Genomic DNA, 18023 nt, shown 5'->3' on the forward strand with positions numbered 1-18023 from the left:
CACAGACACCTGTGCCTTGGATTTGAGCCCATGGAAACAATTCCCAGCTTTGTGTGAGGAGGTACAGGCCACAGGGGTTTGAGTGGAATGACAGTGAATTTGTCACAGGGTGAAAATGTAGAATTTTGGGGATTTAGAATGGGGGTTCAGGAGGCAAGATGGAGACATCTGGGCATGTCCTGTCCTCCTTCTTCTTCTTCTTGTCCTCCATCTTCTGCTGGGATGGTGACACTTCTGGATTGGTTTAGAGTAGAGACAGACTGGCTAACATAGGTGATGGGTATTGGGAAATTATTGTAAATAAAGCACACGTAGTTCTCAGTATAAAAAGCCAACACCACCCCATGGGCAGGGACTGTGCCTCAAACCAACCTGCTGGACAGATCTCAGCAGGTCAGAAAAATAATGAAATAGATAAGAGAAATTAAACAACCCTGAAAAGCAGAACTGAGGAATCTCAGCTTCTTCTTCGGCCGTGGGGCTGGGAGAAATAACTTTCTAATACCTTGGGGTCATCTCAACCACAGAAACCTGAGACCTGAGGATTCACCAGCACTTCCAAAACCACTGAAACCTTCCCAAAAACCCCACATTCATGACTGAGCACCCCAAATTAGCAATTAGTGTGCCCACTTAACGAGCTTGCAGAGGACAGAGCTGCAGCTCATTAATAACTCCCTAAAGCTGTGCTGGCTCAAGGCTCCCAAAGTGTTTTTCTTGTTCATTAGACATGGAAACAATTAATAGGGGCAGGAAAAGATGGTGCTCCATTAATATTCCCCTAATGAGAGCTGAGCCCAAAAAAAAGCGAGTTCCAATTTCACCTTAAATAATTCTGGGATGGACAGGGGTGCAAATAAAGAAACCCCAACACCACAAATCCTGGAGCACTGAATTTTAATTGACCTTTTTGTGTCCCTAGTGAAACCATTTTCACAGAGAGAATATTTGTGTTTATTTCCTGTCTGCTTCCCCTCCTGATGCTCCTCAGGGTGCAGTTGTCTATGGCTCCAGGAGAATCTCTAAGTGTTCCAGGCTGCTCCAGGGATTTCTCTTCCCGCTGATGTCCTCCCCATCAATTCTCCCCCTTCAGCACAGGCAGCAGCTCGCCACTTTCCTTCAGCTCCTGAGAGACACAAAGGGTTTGTTGGGATGATCCAAGGGGATTCCAGCAGGAAATATTCCCTGGCAGCAGGGCATGCCTCAGAGAGCTCCCTCCTGGGCAACACTCGGAGATTTACACAGGATTTATAAATCCTTTCTTCACTAAATTCAGTGAAAAAGCCAAATAAGTGGACAATCACACCTTGAAAGCTCTGCCTGGTGTCCCTGATCTCCTGCCAGGGGGAATTGCAGACATTGCAGGCACAGAACTCTCCAACACCCCAAAGGAGGAATTCAGCCCCCACGGATGGGTTTTGTTTTCCCACCCATAAACCCCAACAAGAAACTGAAACTCCTCAGGACTCTGAGCCTGCCCTGCTCATGCTGGGGACTGAAATTCCCATTGCAGGGCTGGCAGCTGCCTCAGGAGCACAGGACACAGGTGGGAAACAACGGGGAATGCTCTTCTTGTAGCACACCTGGGAATCAACAGCTCTGCTTCAATATTCCATGCTGTGCTGCATTAAAAAATGGGATTTAAAGCACTGACAGCGCTCACCCACCACACAAGTCATGAATTCAAACAGCCCAAGGATGCATAGAGAGAAATTACATTGAAATACCAAAAAAAAAGGATTTTATAGCATCCCACAATGCCCAAGACTCCTCTTCCTGAGCACTGAAAAAGCCTCCACACTTCCTAAGTTCTCCATTATTAATTTTATTGATTTAATCCCTACACTTGCTAAATAAACAAATAAAATTAAACTCTAAATTAAGTTAATCTATATAATATAAGCAAAATTAATCTATATAATCAAAGCAATCCCTACACTTGTTAAATAAACAGAATTAATGATATACCGTACGTAAAATTAATCAATATAAATAGAATTAATCCATATAATTTAAGTACAGCTAATCTACATAAATAAAATTAATCTACAGAATTTAGGTAAAAATAGTATCTATAAATAAAATTATTATTTATATAATAATTTTATATAATAATGTCAATAATAAATTTATATAAGAATTGAAGGAATCTCTACATTGGTTAAATAAATAAAAATGTATATACTCTAAGTAAAATTAATCTACATAATTGAAGTTAATTTGTAAAAATAAAATAAAGCTATACAATTGAAGTAAAATTAATCTTTGTAAATAAAATTAATCCATATACTTTAAGTAACATTAATCTATATAAATAAAATTAATCTATGTAATTGAAGTAAAATTAATCTTTGTAAATAATATTAATCTGTGTAATTGAGGCAATCCTCACACTTCTTAAATAAATCAAACAAATCTCTGTAATTTCAGTAGTCCCAGGATTTTTAGAATTAAATGGGATTTATTGATTGGGCATCCCCAGGAGTCCCAGAGTCTGAGGAATTGGCTCTGAAGCATCCAGGAATGGGCTCAGGAGGATTTGGGAACTCTGGGGCTGCTCCAACAACTCCCAGAAAATTCCCTTTTCCCCAGGAATGTTTCCTGGGAAAAAACCAACACCAGGAGCAAAATTAAGGATGAGAAAAATGCAAAAAAAGAGGCGAAAATGAGCTTTTTCCAGTCATTCATTGGAGAATTAAAGCTCCTTTCCCTGGAAAAGCATCCTGGGGTGGCTGCAGGGATTCAGTGGGGGACAGGCAGGAAAATTCCAATAAATGGAAATTTTAAATGCAATAAATGGAGTTTTTATTGCACATAAAAGCAGCTCCTACCTTGACAATGTCCAGGCCCCCCACCAGCTCCCCCTTGACGTAGAGCTGGGGGTACGTGGGCCAGTTGGAGAAGGATTTCAGCCCCTGGCGCACCTGGCAACCAAGCAGGAATGAATTCATTAACTGATTCATTAATTAGTGCTGGCCAAATCAAACCTGGGAACCAAACAGGAATTAATGCTGGCCAAACCAAATCTGGGAAATCAAACAGGAATTAATGCTGGCCAAACCAAATCTGGGAAATCAAACAGGAATTAATTCTGGCCAAATCAAAGCTGGGAAATCAAACAGGAATTAATGCTGGCCAAACCAAATCTGGGAAATCAAACAGGAATTAATGCTGGCCAAACCAAATCTGGGAAATCAAACAGGAATTAATGCTGGCCAAACCAAATCTGGGAAATCAAACAGGAATTAATGCTGGCCAAACCAAATCTGGGAAATCAAACAGGAATTAATGCTGGCCAAACCAAATCTGGGAAATCAAACAGGAATTAATGCTGGCCAAACCAAATCTGGGAAATCAAACAGGAATTAATTCTGGCCAAACCAAATCTGGGAAATCAAACAGGAATTAATTCTGGCCAAATCAAAGCTGGGAAATCAAACAGGAATTAATGCTGGCCAAACCAAATCTGGGAAATCAAACAGGAATTAATGCTGGCCAAATCAAAGCTGGGAAATCAAACAGGAATTAATGCTGGCCAAATCAAAGCTGGGAAATCAAACAGGAATTAATGCTGGCCAAACCAAATCTGGGAAATCAAACAGGAATTAATGCTGGCCAAACCAAATCTGGGAAATCAAACAGGAATTAATGCTGGCCAAATCAAAGCTGGGAAATCGAATACAAATTAATTCTGGCCAAATCAAATCTGGGAAATCAAACAGGAATTATTGGGAATGCTGGCCAAATCAAAGCTGGGAAATCAAACAGGAATTATTGGGGAATTCTGGCCAAACCAAATCTGGGGAATCAAACAAGAGTTATTGGGAATTCTGGCCAAATCAAATCTGGGAATCAAGCAGGAATTATTGGGAATGCTGGCCAAATCAAATCTGGCAAATCAAACAGGAATTCATTCTGGCCAAATCAAATCTGGGGAACCAATCAGGAATTATTGGGAATTCTGGCCAAATCAAATCTGGGAAATGAAACAGGAATTATTGGGAATGCTGGCCAAATCAAACAGGAATTATTGGGGAATTCTGGCCAAATCAAACAGGAATTATTGGGGATGCTGGCCAAATCAAACAGGAATTATTGGGAATGCTGGCCAAATCAAACAGGAATTATTGGGAATTCTGGTCAAATCAAACAGGAATTATTGGGAATTCTGGCCAAATCAAACAGGAATTATTGGGAATGCTGGCCAAATCAAACAGGAATTATTGGGGATGCTGGCCAAATCAAACAGGAATTATTGGGAATTCTGGTCAAATCAAACAGGAATTATTGGGAATGCTGGCCAAATCAAACAGGAATTATTGGGGATGCTGGCCAAATCAAACAGGAATTATTGGGAATTCTGGCCAAATCAAACAGGAATTATTGGGGAATGCTGGCCAAATCAAACAGGAATTATTGGGGATGCTGGCCCTGGAAAAGGCAGCAGGGAAGGGATCCCCAGGGAAGGGCAGCTGCTGTTACCTCCTCGTCCTCCAGGATGTCAAAGGTCTCGTAATCCACGCTGGAGAGAGGGGAAAAAATGGGATATTCATCAGAAAAATGGGATATTCATGGAAAAAATGGGATATTCACGTTATTCACACTGCAGCTGGGAAGAAATGCTCAAAAAGCAACACAGCCCTGCAAAATTTGTAAAGAAACTCAAAATTCTCACAAAAATGGCAAAAATTACCCCCCAAAATAGCTAAAATCTCAAGGTTTTTTTAAAAAATCCATATAATGCTGGAAAAACCCCTCAAAGTTCTCCAAAAAATCCTCAAAATTATCAAAAGCTCCTCAATGTTCTCAAAAAGCCCTCAAAATTATCAAATGTTCCTCCATGTTCTCAAAAAGCCCTCAGAATTAAAAAAAAAATCCTTAAAGTTCTAAAACCTCAGGATTTTTTAAAAACCCATAGAATGTTAGAAAAATCCTCGACGTTCTCAAAAAAACCTCAGAATTATCAAAAAAACCCCTCAATTCGCAAAAAGCCCCCTCAAAAGTCTCAAAACCTCAAGATCTTTAAAAAAACCCCAAAAACTTTCAAACCCCCTCAAAATTCTCACCAAAAGTCCTCAAAATTCTCTCAGAGAAACCTCAAAATCCTGAAAAAATACTCAAAATCTTCAAAAAACCCTCAAAACTCTCAAAAAATTCCTCAATTATCTCAAAAAGCCCCATTAAAATTCTCAGAAAACCCTTCAGCTGCTTTAAATGCTCTTGAAAATAAAATACTTCTATTTGGGGAATAATTCCACTCGTATTTTCTGCTATATTTTCCATAAAATGCAGTTTTTGCCCCAAACCTGCCCCCCAAACTCAAACCCCATTACCTACCCCGTGCTATTCATGATTTCTAGGATTTGCTTGCTGAAGCCACATTTTGCCATCTAAAATATAAAACACAGATATTAAATGTCTCTGCTTTTTAAATCCATGGAATTCCAGCTGCACTGCAGCAATTCCCAATTTTTTGCTGGATGAGCCAGTCCCTAATCCCTTTTCCATCATTTATCTCCTGATTTTTATGGATTTATGGAATAAATCTGCTGCATTTTGAGGCATCCATGCCCTCGATTCACCATAATAAACAAGAACAGCAACTTGTTATATTTATTATCATTAGAATTAATTTAATTATAATTAATTTAACTGCAATTAAATTCATTAAAATTAGAATTGTAATGAATTAATAATTCATATCCACTGCAAACTTTTCACATGAAGACAATAAACAGACAACAATTTTTATATTTTAATAGGCATTATAAATATCTATTATATAAGATATGTAAGATATCAGATATATCTATTACATTTCCTAAGCATTAGATATTTCTAATAATATTTATATTGATATTAATAGAAATATCTAATAGTTAAATAATATTCAGTAATAATAAAAACTAGGGGTTGTTCTGTGGTTTACAGAAGCACCAAATAAAAAGGTAAATAACTTTTGCAGCAGCATTGATTTGAATTAAGGAAGAACAAGGTAAAAATTCAGTTTTTATTTTCTGAAAATAAATATAAAATAAAATAAGAAATAAATAAATAAAATAATAAATAAATAAAAATATTTCTTTTTATTTTAACATTCCACGTTACCTGTTTGTTTCCCTTCATGAAGAGCATCACAGGAGCTTTGTTTATCAAGGATTTAAGCCTGGAAAAAGACATAAAATCCCTTGGTTATCACCCCAAAGAAAACGCAGAATTGGGAATGAAAACTCAAACTGATAAATCTCCAAGAACTCCACCCTGGGATGGGAATGCACTGCCAGCAGGGATCCATCTCACATGGAGCAGGCTGGGGAAAATGGCACTAAACCCTCCCCAAAGGTGCTGCTGCTCCTGAAAACACACCTCATGGGCAACTTTAACCTAAAAATAAAACTTTAAGGGAACTTGAAAACCCTTTGGGAAGCACAGGATGTTTCCCATTCCCTTCTTCCCCTCAAAAGTTTGTGCCAAACAAAACAATTCTGTGTAAGTGGGGTTACTGCCTGTGCAATGTGCAAACTTCGCCAAGAACTGACCAAAAAATGTTTAATTTCTTAACAAACTCCTTAAAAAGCACAGGAAGCGGCTACAAGGCTTTAAAAAATAAGTCTTTAAAGGCCACCAAAAGTAAGTTTTTAAAGATGAGCCCACCTCATCTTAATCTCCAATTTAATCTCTGCTAAAAGCATTAATTGGGGTTTGAGGCCTCAGTGAAACAATCTCAACGTAAAGTACCCAAGGCTTGGGACAAATTTGGAAGGAATGAATAAATCCCTAGAATTAGAACAGTGGGATTATTATTTATCTCCACTTTTACATGGGATTTATTAAATTATTTCTGCACTGCACTGAGCAAGGAGAAGAACCAGGCAGGGATTCCCTCCAGTGACACCAGAGTTGGGAAATCTGTGGCAAATAAAGCTGGAAAAGACTTAAAAAGATGATTTCCCCAGTTATTTTTAAAGAATAAATTGCTAAAGAGAGACAAGAATGAATCTTTATCTATATATCCACTTACAGATACAGATATATAAATATATAAGTAGATGTGTATAGATATATAAATATACAAGTAGATATATGTAGATGTATAAATAGAAATATGGAAATATAGAAATATAGATGTAGAAATATAGAAAGGCATATTTATAAATATATAGATACATATAGATATATAAACAGATATAGATATATAAATGCATCAATAGATATACATATAGATATATATATAAATATATGAATAGATTCTTGCTATAAGCAGAAATTACACCACAAATATAAGTAAAAATTCTTGGACTTAAATATACAAACCCCAAAAGACATTGAAAAACTGCAAGAATTCTGTAAGTAAATAAATTCTTGAGGCATTTCTGATAAAGCAGGAATTCACAGAGGGTTTCCCCTTATGAGCATAGAAAAAAAGCCAAAATTTGTTCTAATTCCCCCACCTGTCCTCCAGCTTCTGGCCCTTTGGGCAGATTGTGTCCAGCTCTCCTGATGCCTCGAGCTCCTGGGGAAATTGGGAGAAAAAGCAAAACTGGGGTGGAAAAAGCCAGGCAAGGCCATTTCTGGCAGGCCAAAGAGGAGGGAGACTGAGCTGTGTCACCTTGACGATGTCCAGGCCCCCGATGAGCTCCCCCCTGACGTAGAGCTGGGGGTAGGTGGGCCAGTTGGAGAAGGCTTTCAGCCCCTGGCGCACCTCCTCGTCACAGAAGATGTCAAAGCTGCTGAAGGCCACGCCGTGCTTCTGCAGGATCTCCACCATCTGCCTGCTGAAGCCTGCAGGGGGATGCCACGGGCTCTCAGCAGGCTGGGCTCAGCCTGGGACACAGCTGGGCTCACAGCTGGGCTCAGCCTGGGACACAGCTGGGCAAACAGCTGGGCTCAGCTTGGGACACAGCTGGGCTCACAGCTGGGCTCAGCTTGGGACACAGCTGGGCTCAGCCTGGGACACAGCTGGGCAAACAGCTGGGCTCAGCCTGGGACACAGCTGGGCTCACAGCTGGGCTCAGCTTGGGACACAGCTGGGCTCAGCCTGGGACACAGCTGGGCAAACAGCTGGGCTCAGCCTGGGACACAGCTGGGCTCACAGCTGGGCTCAGCTTGGGAAACAGCTGGGCAAACAGCTGGGCTCAGCTTGGGACACAGCTGGGCTCACAGCTGGGCTCAGCTTGGGAAACAGCTGGGCAAACAGCTGGGCTCACAGCTGGGCTCAGCTTGGGACACAGCTGGGCTCACAGCTGGGCTCACAGCTGGGCTCACAGCTGGGCTCAGCTTGGGACACAGCTGGGCTCACAGCTGGGCTCACAGCTGGGCTCACAGCTGGGCTCACAGCTGTGCCCACCCTAGCTCATGGCTGTGCTCACAGCTGTGCCCACTCTGTCTCACAGCTGGGCTCACAGCTGGGCTCAGCCTGGCTCCCAGCCGTGCCCACCCTGGCTCCCAGCCGTGCTTTGCCCAGCCTGGCACAGCGGGGCACAGCCCAGCCCCCGGTGCCAGGCAGGGCCAGCAGGCAGGCAGGCTGTCTCACCGCAGCGGGGCTCCTTGGGAGAGCCCTTCATGAAGAGCATGCAGGGGGCGGCGTTGATGAGCCCCCTGAGGCGGGCGTGCAGCTGCTCCTGGGCAGGGGCGGCGCCCCCGGGGCCGGCCGTGCCCGCCGTGCCCGCCGCGTGCCGCTGCACCTTCTGCGTCAGCTCCGGGGCGTGCGCGCCGTCCAGGCGGTCCACGTTCTGTGAGTTCTGCAGGAAACAGCACACACGGAGAGACTGCCTTGAGCAGGGAGAAACACAGCACACAGGGCAGGGAACTGCACACACAGACTGCAGGGCAGGGAACAGCACACACAGAGACTGCCTTCGGAGCAGGGAGAAACACAGCACAGACTGCCTTCAGAGCAGGGAGAAACACAGCACACAGGGCAGGAGGATAAACACAGCACACATAGACTGCAGGGCAGGGAGAAACACAGCACACAGGGCAGGGGGATAAACACAGCCTGCAGGGCACAGAACAACACACAGACTGCAGGGCAGGGGTAAACACAGCACAGAGACTGCAGGGCAGGGAGAAATACAGAACACAGGGCAGGGGGATGAACACAGCACACACAGCCTGCAGAACAGGCATGAACACAGCACACACTGCCTGCAGGGCAGGGGGAGAAACACAGCACACAGGGCAGGGTGGGCTAAACACAGCTTTAAGTCCAGCCTGGGCTAAAGCACAGCACTGTCACAGATATCTTTTTATGAAAATCCTTTCCTTAAGATTTTTTCCTGCTGAGAAGCTGGGAGGCCTCAGGAACAAAATGCAAACAATGGTTATCTGCTGCTGTGGAATGCAACAGGTGCAGCTGGGATTGGTCTCATGGGGTTGTTTCTAATTAACGGCCAATCACAGTCAGCTGGCTCGGACACAGAGCCTGAGGCAGCTGCCTTTGTTAGCATTCTTGCTTTTTCTATTCTTAGCTTAGCCAGCCTTCTGAGATGAAACTTTTCCTTCTATTCTTTTTAGTATAGTTTTAATGTAATATATATAATAAAATAATAAATCAGCCTTGTGAAACATGGAGTCAGATCCTCGTCTCTTCCCTCAACATAAGACCCCTGCGAACACGGTCACACAGCACTCAGAGCCTTCAGTCAGGCTGGGCTCAAGCACAGCACTCACAGCCAGCCAAGCCTGCCTTCCAGGCAGGGGCTGTGCTGCCAGGCTCGTGCCTTTCTGGTGGAAATGATGCCTGAGGGATTTTAGCTTTTCAGGTTTTCAGGCCCTGTGCTGCATTAGTGCCTAATTCTGAACTCCATACAAAGTGTACTTAACTGTCCTCACATTTTGATCAAACTAAACAATTCCCCCAGGCCTCAAACTCAAGGACACCCTACAGCCTCAGGCCCTGAAAAGTATAAACAGGAGTGAATTGGGAGGAGCAAACTGGGGGTAAATCACTTCATCACCTGAAGCTGAACTGGAGCATTAACCCCTGATATGCAAATAGACCAAACCCATATCTGCCTGACAAACCCGTGACCATGGGCCATCCTGGTGTAGCCTCTGAGGCTCTGAGTGCCCAAGGTGCACTTACTGAAGGCCTTTAACAAACACCCACTTTATCCTCTCAACCTTGTCTAGCCTCTGTTCTGGGCAGCCACTGCAAGGCATCAGTAACAGCACCAAGTTTGCCTCTAGAAATACTTATTTCATAAAATATTATCCATTTTACCATCACAGGCAAACAGCACCCAAACAGAACTCTTATTTCTGTTATTACCATATTTACTTGTTATTACATTTATTTACTTGGGTCTTTTCCCCAACCTCAATACAAAGAAATGCTGCTGTAAATTTTTTGACCCAAGTACAACAAGTGAAATAAAAGCTATGTATGAATCCCAAAGCACTTAAGGAAGCCCTGAACAATTCCACATAAAGTGCAAAAACCATGTGCATTTCCATTTTTAGGTTCCACTGGATAGAACTCAATCAGTTACAGAGGTGTTTCCTCACTGAGAAAGCTCCTCAGGTTCTGGTAGAGTATTACACAAGTATTAAGAGTCCACATGGATTCTATTTTCTCTTAAATCCACTTTTCTTAAATTCATTTCCTCTTAAATCCATTTCCTCTTACCTTAAAGAACAAGAACGTTGGAACAGAACTAATTCCATATTTTTCAGACACTTCAGGCACAGCCTCAGCTTCCAGCTAAAAACCAAACAAAAAAAAAAAAACCCTGGATTATTTTCATAATCTTCTTTCAAGTTTCACTGCGAGCGTCAATCCTGGACTGTTCTCCCTGGCATTTGATCCATTTAAGCAGGATCTGCTGCTGAAGTCTGGGAGCCATTTGCATTTAAATGAGACTCTCTGGGCTGCACGGCCCCGCTGAACTCCACGGTGTCACAACAGCCTCAGAGGTTTTTATTTTGTTGCCCATTTCAAAAGACGCCCGGAGGCTGCGAATAAAATTTTTGGTGCACTCCTGACCCAGTAAATTCTCAGTGCTGTGCAGCTCCTGCTATATTGGAAGCCATAAATCACTGCCCAGTGATGTCCCCAGCACAGAGGTGCCCTTGTGCCCCTTTGGGGGGCTCTGCACCGCCCCTGACACTGCAGCCCCTGCAAATCAGGAGGGGAAAGGAGCTGCTCCTTCAGCTGAGGGGGATTTTTAACTTGATTTTTAACTTGATTTTTAACTCCTGCAAGGCTGCTGAGTGCCCAGCCTGGGATTGCTGCTCCCACTTTCATCACAGAGGGGTTTGTTATGAACATTTATCTTCACTGCCTCAGATTTCGAGCAGCTCCAGCTACATAGGCTCCTAATGAACCCACTAATTAGAGAGGCAAAGCAGGAGCATCACAAGTGAGCCCCAGCCTTCTCCTGCCCATCACCACTCCAACAGAATCAACTGCAAACCTGCAGCTAGAAAATGAAAGCTTACACCCAACTGAAACTGAACTGAAAGCTTATACATAATTGAAAGAGAATACGTAATTCCAACTATTGATTCTTTTTCCAGGGGCAAATGATGACTTCCACCACTAATAATCATTTTCTTCCCAGCAAAATTTCCTGCTTGGATATTTATGTTCCACATAACACTGAACAGATTTCATTTCATATTTCAGGAACTTGCTCTCATTGGCACAGCTTCCCAAAATGTTGTTTATGAGTGCTTTGGGATATGAACACATTCATTTCAACCAAACATCCAAGGAGGTAACAGGTGCTTGCCAATTCAAAGGCAGGCTGGATATCCTGGAACACAAAAATCCCACCAAGAACTGCCAAAATCAAATCTATTCCTCTGGAGGAGCTCCTCCCTCCAAAATGTATCAGTAAAATTCACCCAAGAATTTCCATCAGCTCATTTTCTCTGAGCAAGAACACCAGTAATATTAAAATTGCTGGGAGGAGGGAGTTGGGAAAGGATGTGCCACCACCTTGGTTTCACAGCCCTGGATGACTTTGGAACCTCGTTATTAAAATATAAATTACAGCTGAATAATAAAGGTCACAAATAAATGATATAGGAATAACAAAAAGGCAACTGAGAGATTCCAGACTTTGTTGGGCTGAGCAAAAGCTACTAAACTCTAGATAAATGTAAGCAGCTTGAATTTGCAATATGTTGAAAATTAGTCTTTTGAAGCTCTAAGTCATAAAGCACCATTAAAATAATTCTGACCTGTTTTACAAATACCAACTGAGAGGAATCATTAAAGAAACCCACACACACATCCTAAAGGCTGTAAAAATCCCATTACAATACTCACACACAGCCGGCTGCTCCCTGCCCTCATCGTGCCACAGGTGCCTCATTAACCAGAGAAATTTGGTTTAAAACCAACAGCACGTGGATGAAGGGAATTGCTTCTTCCTTCCCCTGGATCCCAGTGGGATGTGCAGAGGGTCTCACAAAGCAGAGTGACAATCCTGCAGGGGCTGAGCTCACCTTCCTCAAGGGTCATTTTGGCCACAGGAACCCTCTGGGAATCCTGAGAAAACATCCCCAAGGCTGGGCACGCTGGGGCAGTGGGAGGTGCCCCTGCCATGGCAGGGCTGGCACTGGGTGGGCTTTGGGGTCCCTCCCACCCAAATCATTCCAGGATTCCCAGTCTGAGGATCCCTGAGTGCAGCAGCACTTTGGGATAACACTGGATGGGCTTTGAGGTCCTTTCCACCCACAGCATTCCAGGATTCCCAGTCTGAGCCCATCCCTGATGGGAGCAGCATCTCTGGGATAACCCTGGATGGGCTCTGAGGTCCTTTCTCACCCAAGACATTCCAGGATTCCCAGTCTGAGCCCATCCCTGATGGGAGCAGCACCTCTGGGATAACCCTGGATGGGCTTTGAGGTCCTTTCCACCCACAGCATTCCAGGATTTCCTGCCATGGTAGCACCTCTGGGATAACCCTGGATGGGCTTTGAGGTCCTTTCCACCCACAGCATTCCAGGATTTCCTGTTTGTGCCATCCCTGATGACAGCAGCACCTCTGGGATACCAGATGTGAGAGGGGCATTAGAAATGTGAGGCCCCAGAGGGACCCCAAGGGGAACCTGCCCCTGTTCTGGAACATTCCCTCCCCCGGGGCTGTCCCTGCTCACCTGCACGAAGGTGACCTGGCTGTGCTCCCGTGCCAGCGCTGCCATCACCTCGTTCATCTGCGCGCACTGCGGAGCCCATGGCGCCCAGAAGTGCACCACCACCAGGGACCTGGGGAGAAACAGCACTCCTGGGGACAGCTGCCAAAAACACCTGGATCAGGGAACCCCTGGGCCTGGGAGAGGCCTCCAGCATCACCATCCAGGGGCCCGACAGCCACCTTGTCCCCAGAGCCCCGAGTGCCACCTCAGGAGTTCCTTGGACACTCCAGGGATGGGCTCTCCATAAAAACCCACAAATCCTCACCACCTGCTGCCCTAGAACACAGGGTGGGCAGAGCTCCAGAATACAGCAGGGATTGATTCAAAGGATCTCCTCCATGGATCCACCTTGGGCAGCACCAGAGCCCAGCCAGGGCTGCACCCAAGATGAACCAAAATGGCCCCAAAATGCACGGCCGGGCACGGGGTCTGTCCCTGGGATCAGTTCTGCTCCATTTGCACCTTGCAGTTCATTGTCCCATTCCAGCTTCAGCCCAGGCAGTCCCACCCTGCTTGTTTTTCTCTCTCCAGCCCACGGGGTTTGTGCTCCTGGGCTGAGATTTGGGTCATTTGTCCTTGGTGCCCAGCTGGAGCAGGAATTGTTTTGTGTCCCTGCTCTGTGCACAGAGCTCAGCATCCCTGATGTGAGCCCAGCCCCACACACTAAAGCAGCACAGAATGGGAAAATGGAAAAGCTAAACCTGAGGCATCACCTGAGATTAAAAACCCTTTAAAGCACACCAGGAGTTTTCCTTTCCCAGGAACATTCTGAGGCCATGCAGCACAAAGCCTGTCACACTGCAATGTTATTTTTCTGCTGGCATTAGCTCCAACTCCTTATTGCAGGTTTGCTGGGATGTTTGGGATTGGCTCCACACAGCATTTAAAGGTGTGACAGAAATCCCATCCCACTGGGTACCAGCTCCTATGGGCTGACAGCAGTGACAAGATATTGAAATTCTCAACTCCATTCTCCATCTTCGCAGAGGTCAAACCCACCAGAGAGAGGGAATAAGGAATTAAAGATTCAATGTACTGATATGAATTTACTTAGAAAAACAGAGAAATCAAGTCACCCATCCCACAGCAGCCACTTCATGTCTTTTATCCCTAAATAATGGAAATTCATTGTAAATTGTAGCAGCACAAGATCCCTGCTGGGATTGCTCAGGACAGGGCTGGGAGCAGCCTGGGACACTGCAAGGAGTCCCTGGATGGGCCTGCAGGTCCCAGACCAGCCTGGGGTTGTCGGGAAAGCAGAGCCCTGTCATTAATCACAGAGCACAAAACCAGATTAATGAGACCCTGGGCAGGAGAAGAATAATTCAGGGCCACTTCTGTGTCAATGAACATCCAAACAATGGTGTTCCCATTGAAATGGCACTGCTGTTCCCACTGCAATGTCACTGCTGATCCCATTGAAATGTCACTGCTGTTCCCACTGCAATGTCACTGCTGTTCCCACTGAAATTTCACCGCTGGTTTTGGTGACACTCCCGCGCCTGGAGGACAATCCCAGCTCTCAGGGCAGCTCTGGTTTATGGGATTTTCCAGCCGATTCGCCCGATTTGGCCCCAAATTCCCTGCGGCAGGAGCTGCTGTAGGGTGGCACCTCCGAGAGCCGAGCCTAAGCCTGGCCAAAGCCCGGCCTAAGCCCGGCCTAAACCGAGCCAAAGCCCGGCCTTTGCGCGGTTTGGGGCTCGGTTCGTCCCCATTTTGGGGTTTCTATCTTCTCCTCGCAGGTTTTACCGGGCTCTGCGGCAGCACCGGCCCCTCCCGAGCTGTGCCCCGCGGGGACCGGGAGGGGACACCGGGATGGCACCGAGGGACGGGACAAAGGGATGGGACCGAGGGAGGGGACACCGGGATGGCACCGAGGGAGGGGACACGGGGATGGGACACAAAGAGGGAACACCAGGATGGGGAACCCGGGCCGGCACCCACAGAGGTGACACCGGCACGGCCCCAACGGACGGCACCGAGGGCCGGCAGGCGGAGATGGCCCCATGGAGGAGACCGAGGGACGGCACGGCGGGACGGCAGCCCCGGTAAGGGACACAGACACAGGCACGGGCCCATCCCCCCCTCTCCCGCGGTGTCCCCTCACCGGTCCGGGCGCTGCAGCAGCTTCTGGAACTGCTCCACGGAGCCCGCGGCCGCCACCGCGCCCGCCATGGCCGGGCCCAGCCAGGGACACGTGGGGTCAGCGCCGGTCACGTGGCGGCAACCGCGGGTCACGTGCGCCCGCCCTGGGCACGCGCTTCCGCCTGCCTCACGTGGCCCGCCCGTGTCACGTGTCCTTCCCGCCTCACGTAGCTTTCCCGTGTCACGTGTCCCGCCTGTGTCACGTGCTCTCCGCGTGTCACGTGTCCCCCGTGCCGGCAGTGCCGTTCCGATTGTTAAAAACGGGTTAAAAACTGTTGTGAAATAGTTGGTAATTGTGAAAAATGCGTATGTTATGATTGGCTTTTGGCAGATATTCAAATGAATATTGTATGTGTTGTGTTAGGAAGTGATGCTGTGTTAATTTCCTTAAGTACTGTGTTAAATATAGTTTTAGGTTATAACAAAATGTTAAAATAGGAACTATGCTACGTAAGATACTTTTTTAAAGAAAGGACTCGCAGTGAGCTAGCAGCCACAGGACACCTGAATCTTTCAGAGAAAGAGAATTTATTGCTCCCTATCAGAAGAAATGAACTTCTTCCTGCCTCGAAGGCGCTGTCAGGATTCAGAGGAAGGAGCTGACACTGCCCAGCCAGAATCCTGTGTTTGGATGGAATTCATGCATCATGGATGAGGTGTATGAATATGCAACAGGCTGTGGTTTTTAAGGGTTAATCCTCTGTTAACGTAGGGCCTTTTTCGGGCTCGTGCTGCCCAGAAAAGGTACCTGTACGTCCATAACTCTTTGTTTCTATTGTCTCATATTATCCTAATCCTAATTGTCCAAAATGTTTCTTACTCTAATTACACAGCCCCTCCCCACCCTGCCAGGGAACAGTTCCTAATTCCCAATATCCCATCCATCCCTGAGGCTAATCCCGGGAATTCCACAAACAATCCTATTTTCCAGCGGGAAACCCTTTTGCCCCTGGAGTTCTCCACCCCACAGAGTTTTGCTGTGGCCATTCCCTCTGTGTCCCAGCTTTCCATGGACAATTCCATGGAATCCCTGCTGCTGCACTGGCTCCTGGGTTTGGGGCTCTTCTTTGGTGTTCCTGTCCCACAAAAGGACAGGCGAGTTCCCGGTGAGTTCCCAACAAGCAGGGTGGGTTTGGGCTGTGAGGGAACTCAGCAGAGGGAATCCCCAGGCTCTGGGGCAGGCATTACGGGGTGGATGCCCACGCTCCGTGCCACGGTTCCGCTCCGAGTGGGACAGATGGAACCCCTGGCAAGAAATCTGTTCCCTCTGTGTAAATCAGAGCTGAGCCCTGAGAGAGCTCCCCGAGACCTCTGCAGGCTCCTTGGGAAGGGAGAGGCGGGAACGCTGCTCCAGATGGATCGGGATAGACCCAGGGAGCCAGGGGAGAGCTAAAGCTGCCTCTGATCCAGCTGTAATTCTGGGAGCCCAGATGGAGCCTGGCAGGAACATCGCAGGGAAGCTGCAAGGACTCGGCGTGGGGCAGCCTGGGTGGTGCTCACAGGGTCCAGGGTGAGGGAGGAGATGAGGATCTGACCCCACGTTTCAGACGGCTGGTTTATTAATTTATGATACATAATATTAAAAAAACCCTATACTAATAATATAAACACATTATTATATATTTATATAAAATTATGTACCATATATAAAACTATAATAATATTATAATATATAAATAAACACAATAAACAATATATAAAATAATGTATTTTTAATGTTATAATTTAATATCATTACATTAAATATTTAATGTATTTATTATTTAACTTTTCATAATATGTATTTATTATTATATATTTTATTATATATAATATTAAAAACTATACTAATAATATTAAAATAATGAAATATCAATATATTGTATAGAAATAAAAATATATCATATTTTTATATAAAATATATATATGAAACTGTAATAATATATAAATATAATAATTAATATATAGAATAAATACATATAATAAATAATATATAGAACTATAATAATAATATTTCACAAAACTATACTAAAAGAATAGAAGGATTTCATCAGAAGGCTTGAAAGCAAAGGAAAGAATGGAATGATGATAAAATCTTGTGACCAGTGAGTCCGAGCCAGCTGGCTGTGATTGGCCATTAATTAGAAACAAGCACATGAGACCAATCCCAGCTGCACCTGTTGCATCCCACAGCAGCAGATAACCATTGTTTGCATTTTGTTCCCGAGGCCTCTCAGGAGGAAGCACCCTAAGGAAAGGATTTTCCATAGGAGATGTGTGTGCCAACAGGCAGGGGTCAGGTGTGCCCGTGCCGAGATCCGGACGGGGCCGGGCTCAGCGCTGCGCCATGGACGGGCAGCGGCCGCCATCGGCCCGGCTCGTGTCGGAACCGGCACCGCAACCCCGGCCGGGCCGGGGGTGGATCCGGGAATGGATCCCGGGGCGGATCCCGGTTCCAGGGGCGGATCCCGGATCCCGGGGCGGATCCCGGGGCGGTGCCGGTGCCAGGGGGAGGTTCCGGGGGTGGATCCCGGGGCGGTACCGGGGGGCGGATCCCGGGGCGGTGCCGGTGCCAGGGGGAGGTTCCGGGGGTGGATCCCGGGGCGGTACCGGGGGGCGGATCCCGGGGCGGTGCCGGTGCCAGGGGGAGGTTCCGGGGGTGGATCCCGGGGCGGTACCGGGGAGCGGATCCCGGGGCGGTGCCGGTGCCAGGGGGAGGTTCCGGGGGTGGATCCCGGGGCGGTGCCGGT

The 18023-nt window shown here is 46.1% G+C and overlaps 1 protein-coding gene across 1 annotated transcript; it reads right to left on the minus strand.

The window, feature by feature from the left end:
- Window positions 1-880: 880 nt before the first annotated feature.
- On the minus strand, window positions 881-15369 carry GLRX3 (glutaredoxin 3). Its single transcript, XM_054276991.1, has 11 exons — window positions 15257-15369; window positions 13111-13219; window positions 10631-10705; window positions 8534-8741; window positions 7610-7782; window positions 7452-7513; window positions 6109-6166; window positions 5338-5390; window positions 4483-4522; window positions 2832-2924; window positions 881-1126 (listed from the first exon to the last, which is right to left on the minus strand). The coding sequence occupies exons 1-11, from the start codon at window positions 15322-15324 to the stop codon at window positions 1076-1078; spliced, it is 990 nt and encodes a 329-aa protein (XP_054132966.1). The 5' UTR covers window positions 15325-15369; the 3' UTR covers window positions 881-1075.
- Window positions 15370-18023: the final 2654 nt, after the last annotated feature.

Source organism: Melozone crissalis, unplaced genomic scaffold, assembly GCF_028551555.1.
Source record: "Melozone crissalis strain CALT ecotype California unplaced genomic scaffold, PUWL_Pcris_2 ptg000019l_1, whole genome shotgun sequence".
NCBI classification, from domain to species: domain Eukaryota; kingdom Metazoa; phylum Chordata; class Aves; order Passeriformes; family Passerellidae; genus Melozone; species Melozone crissalis.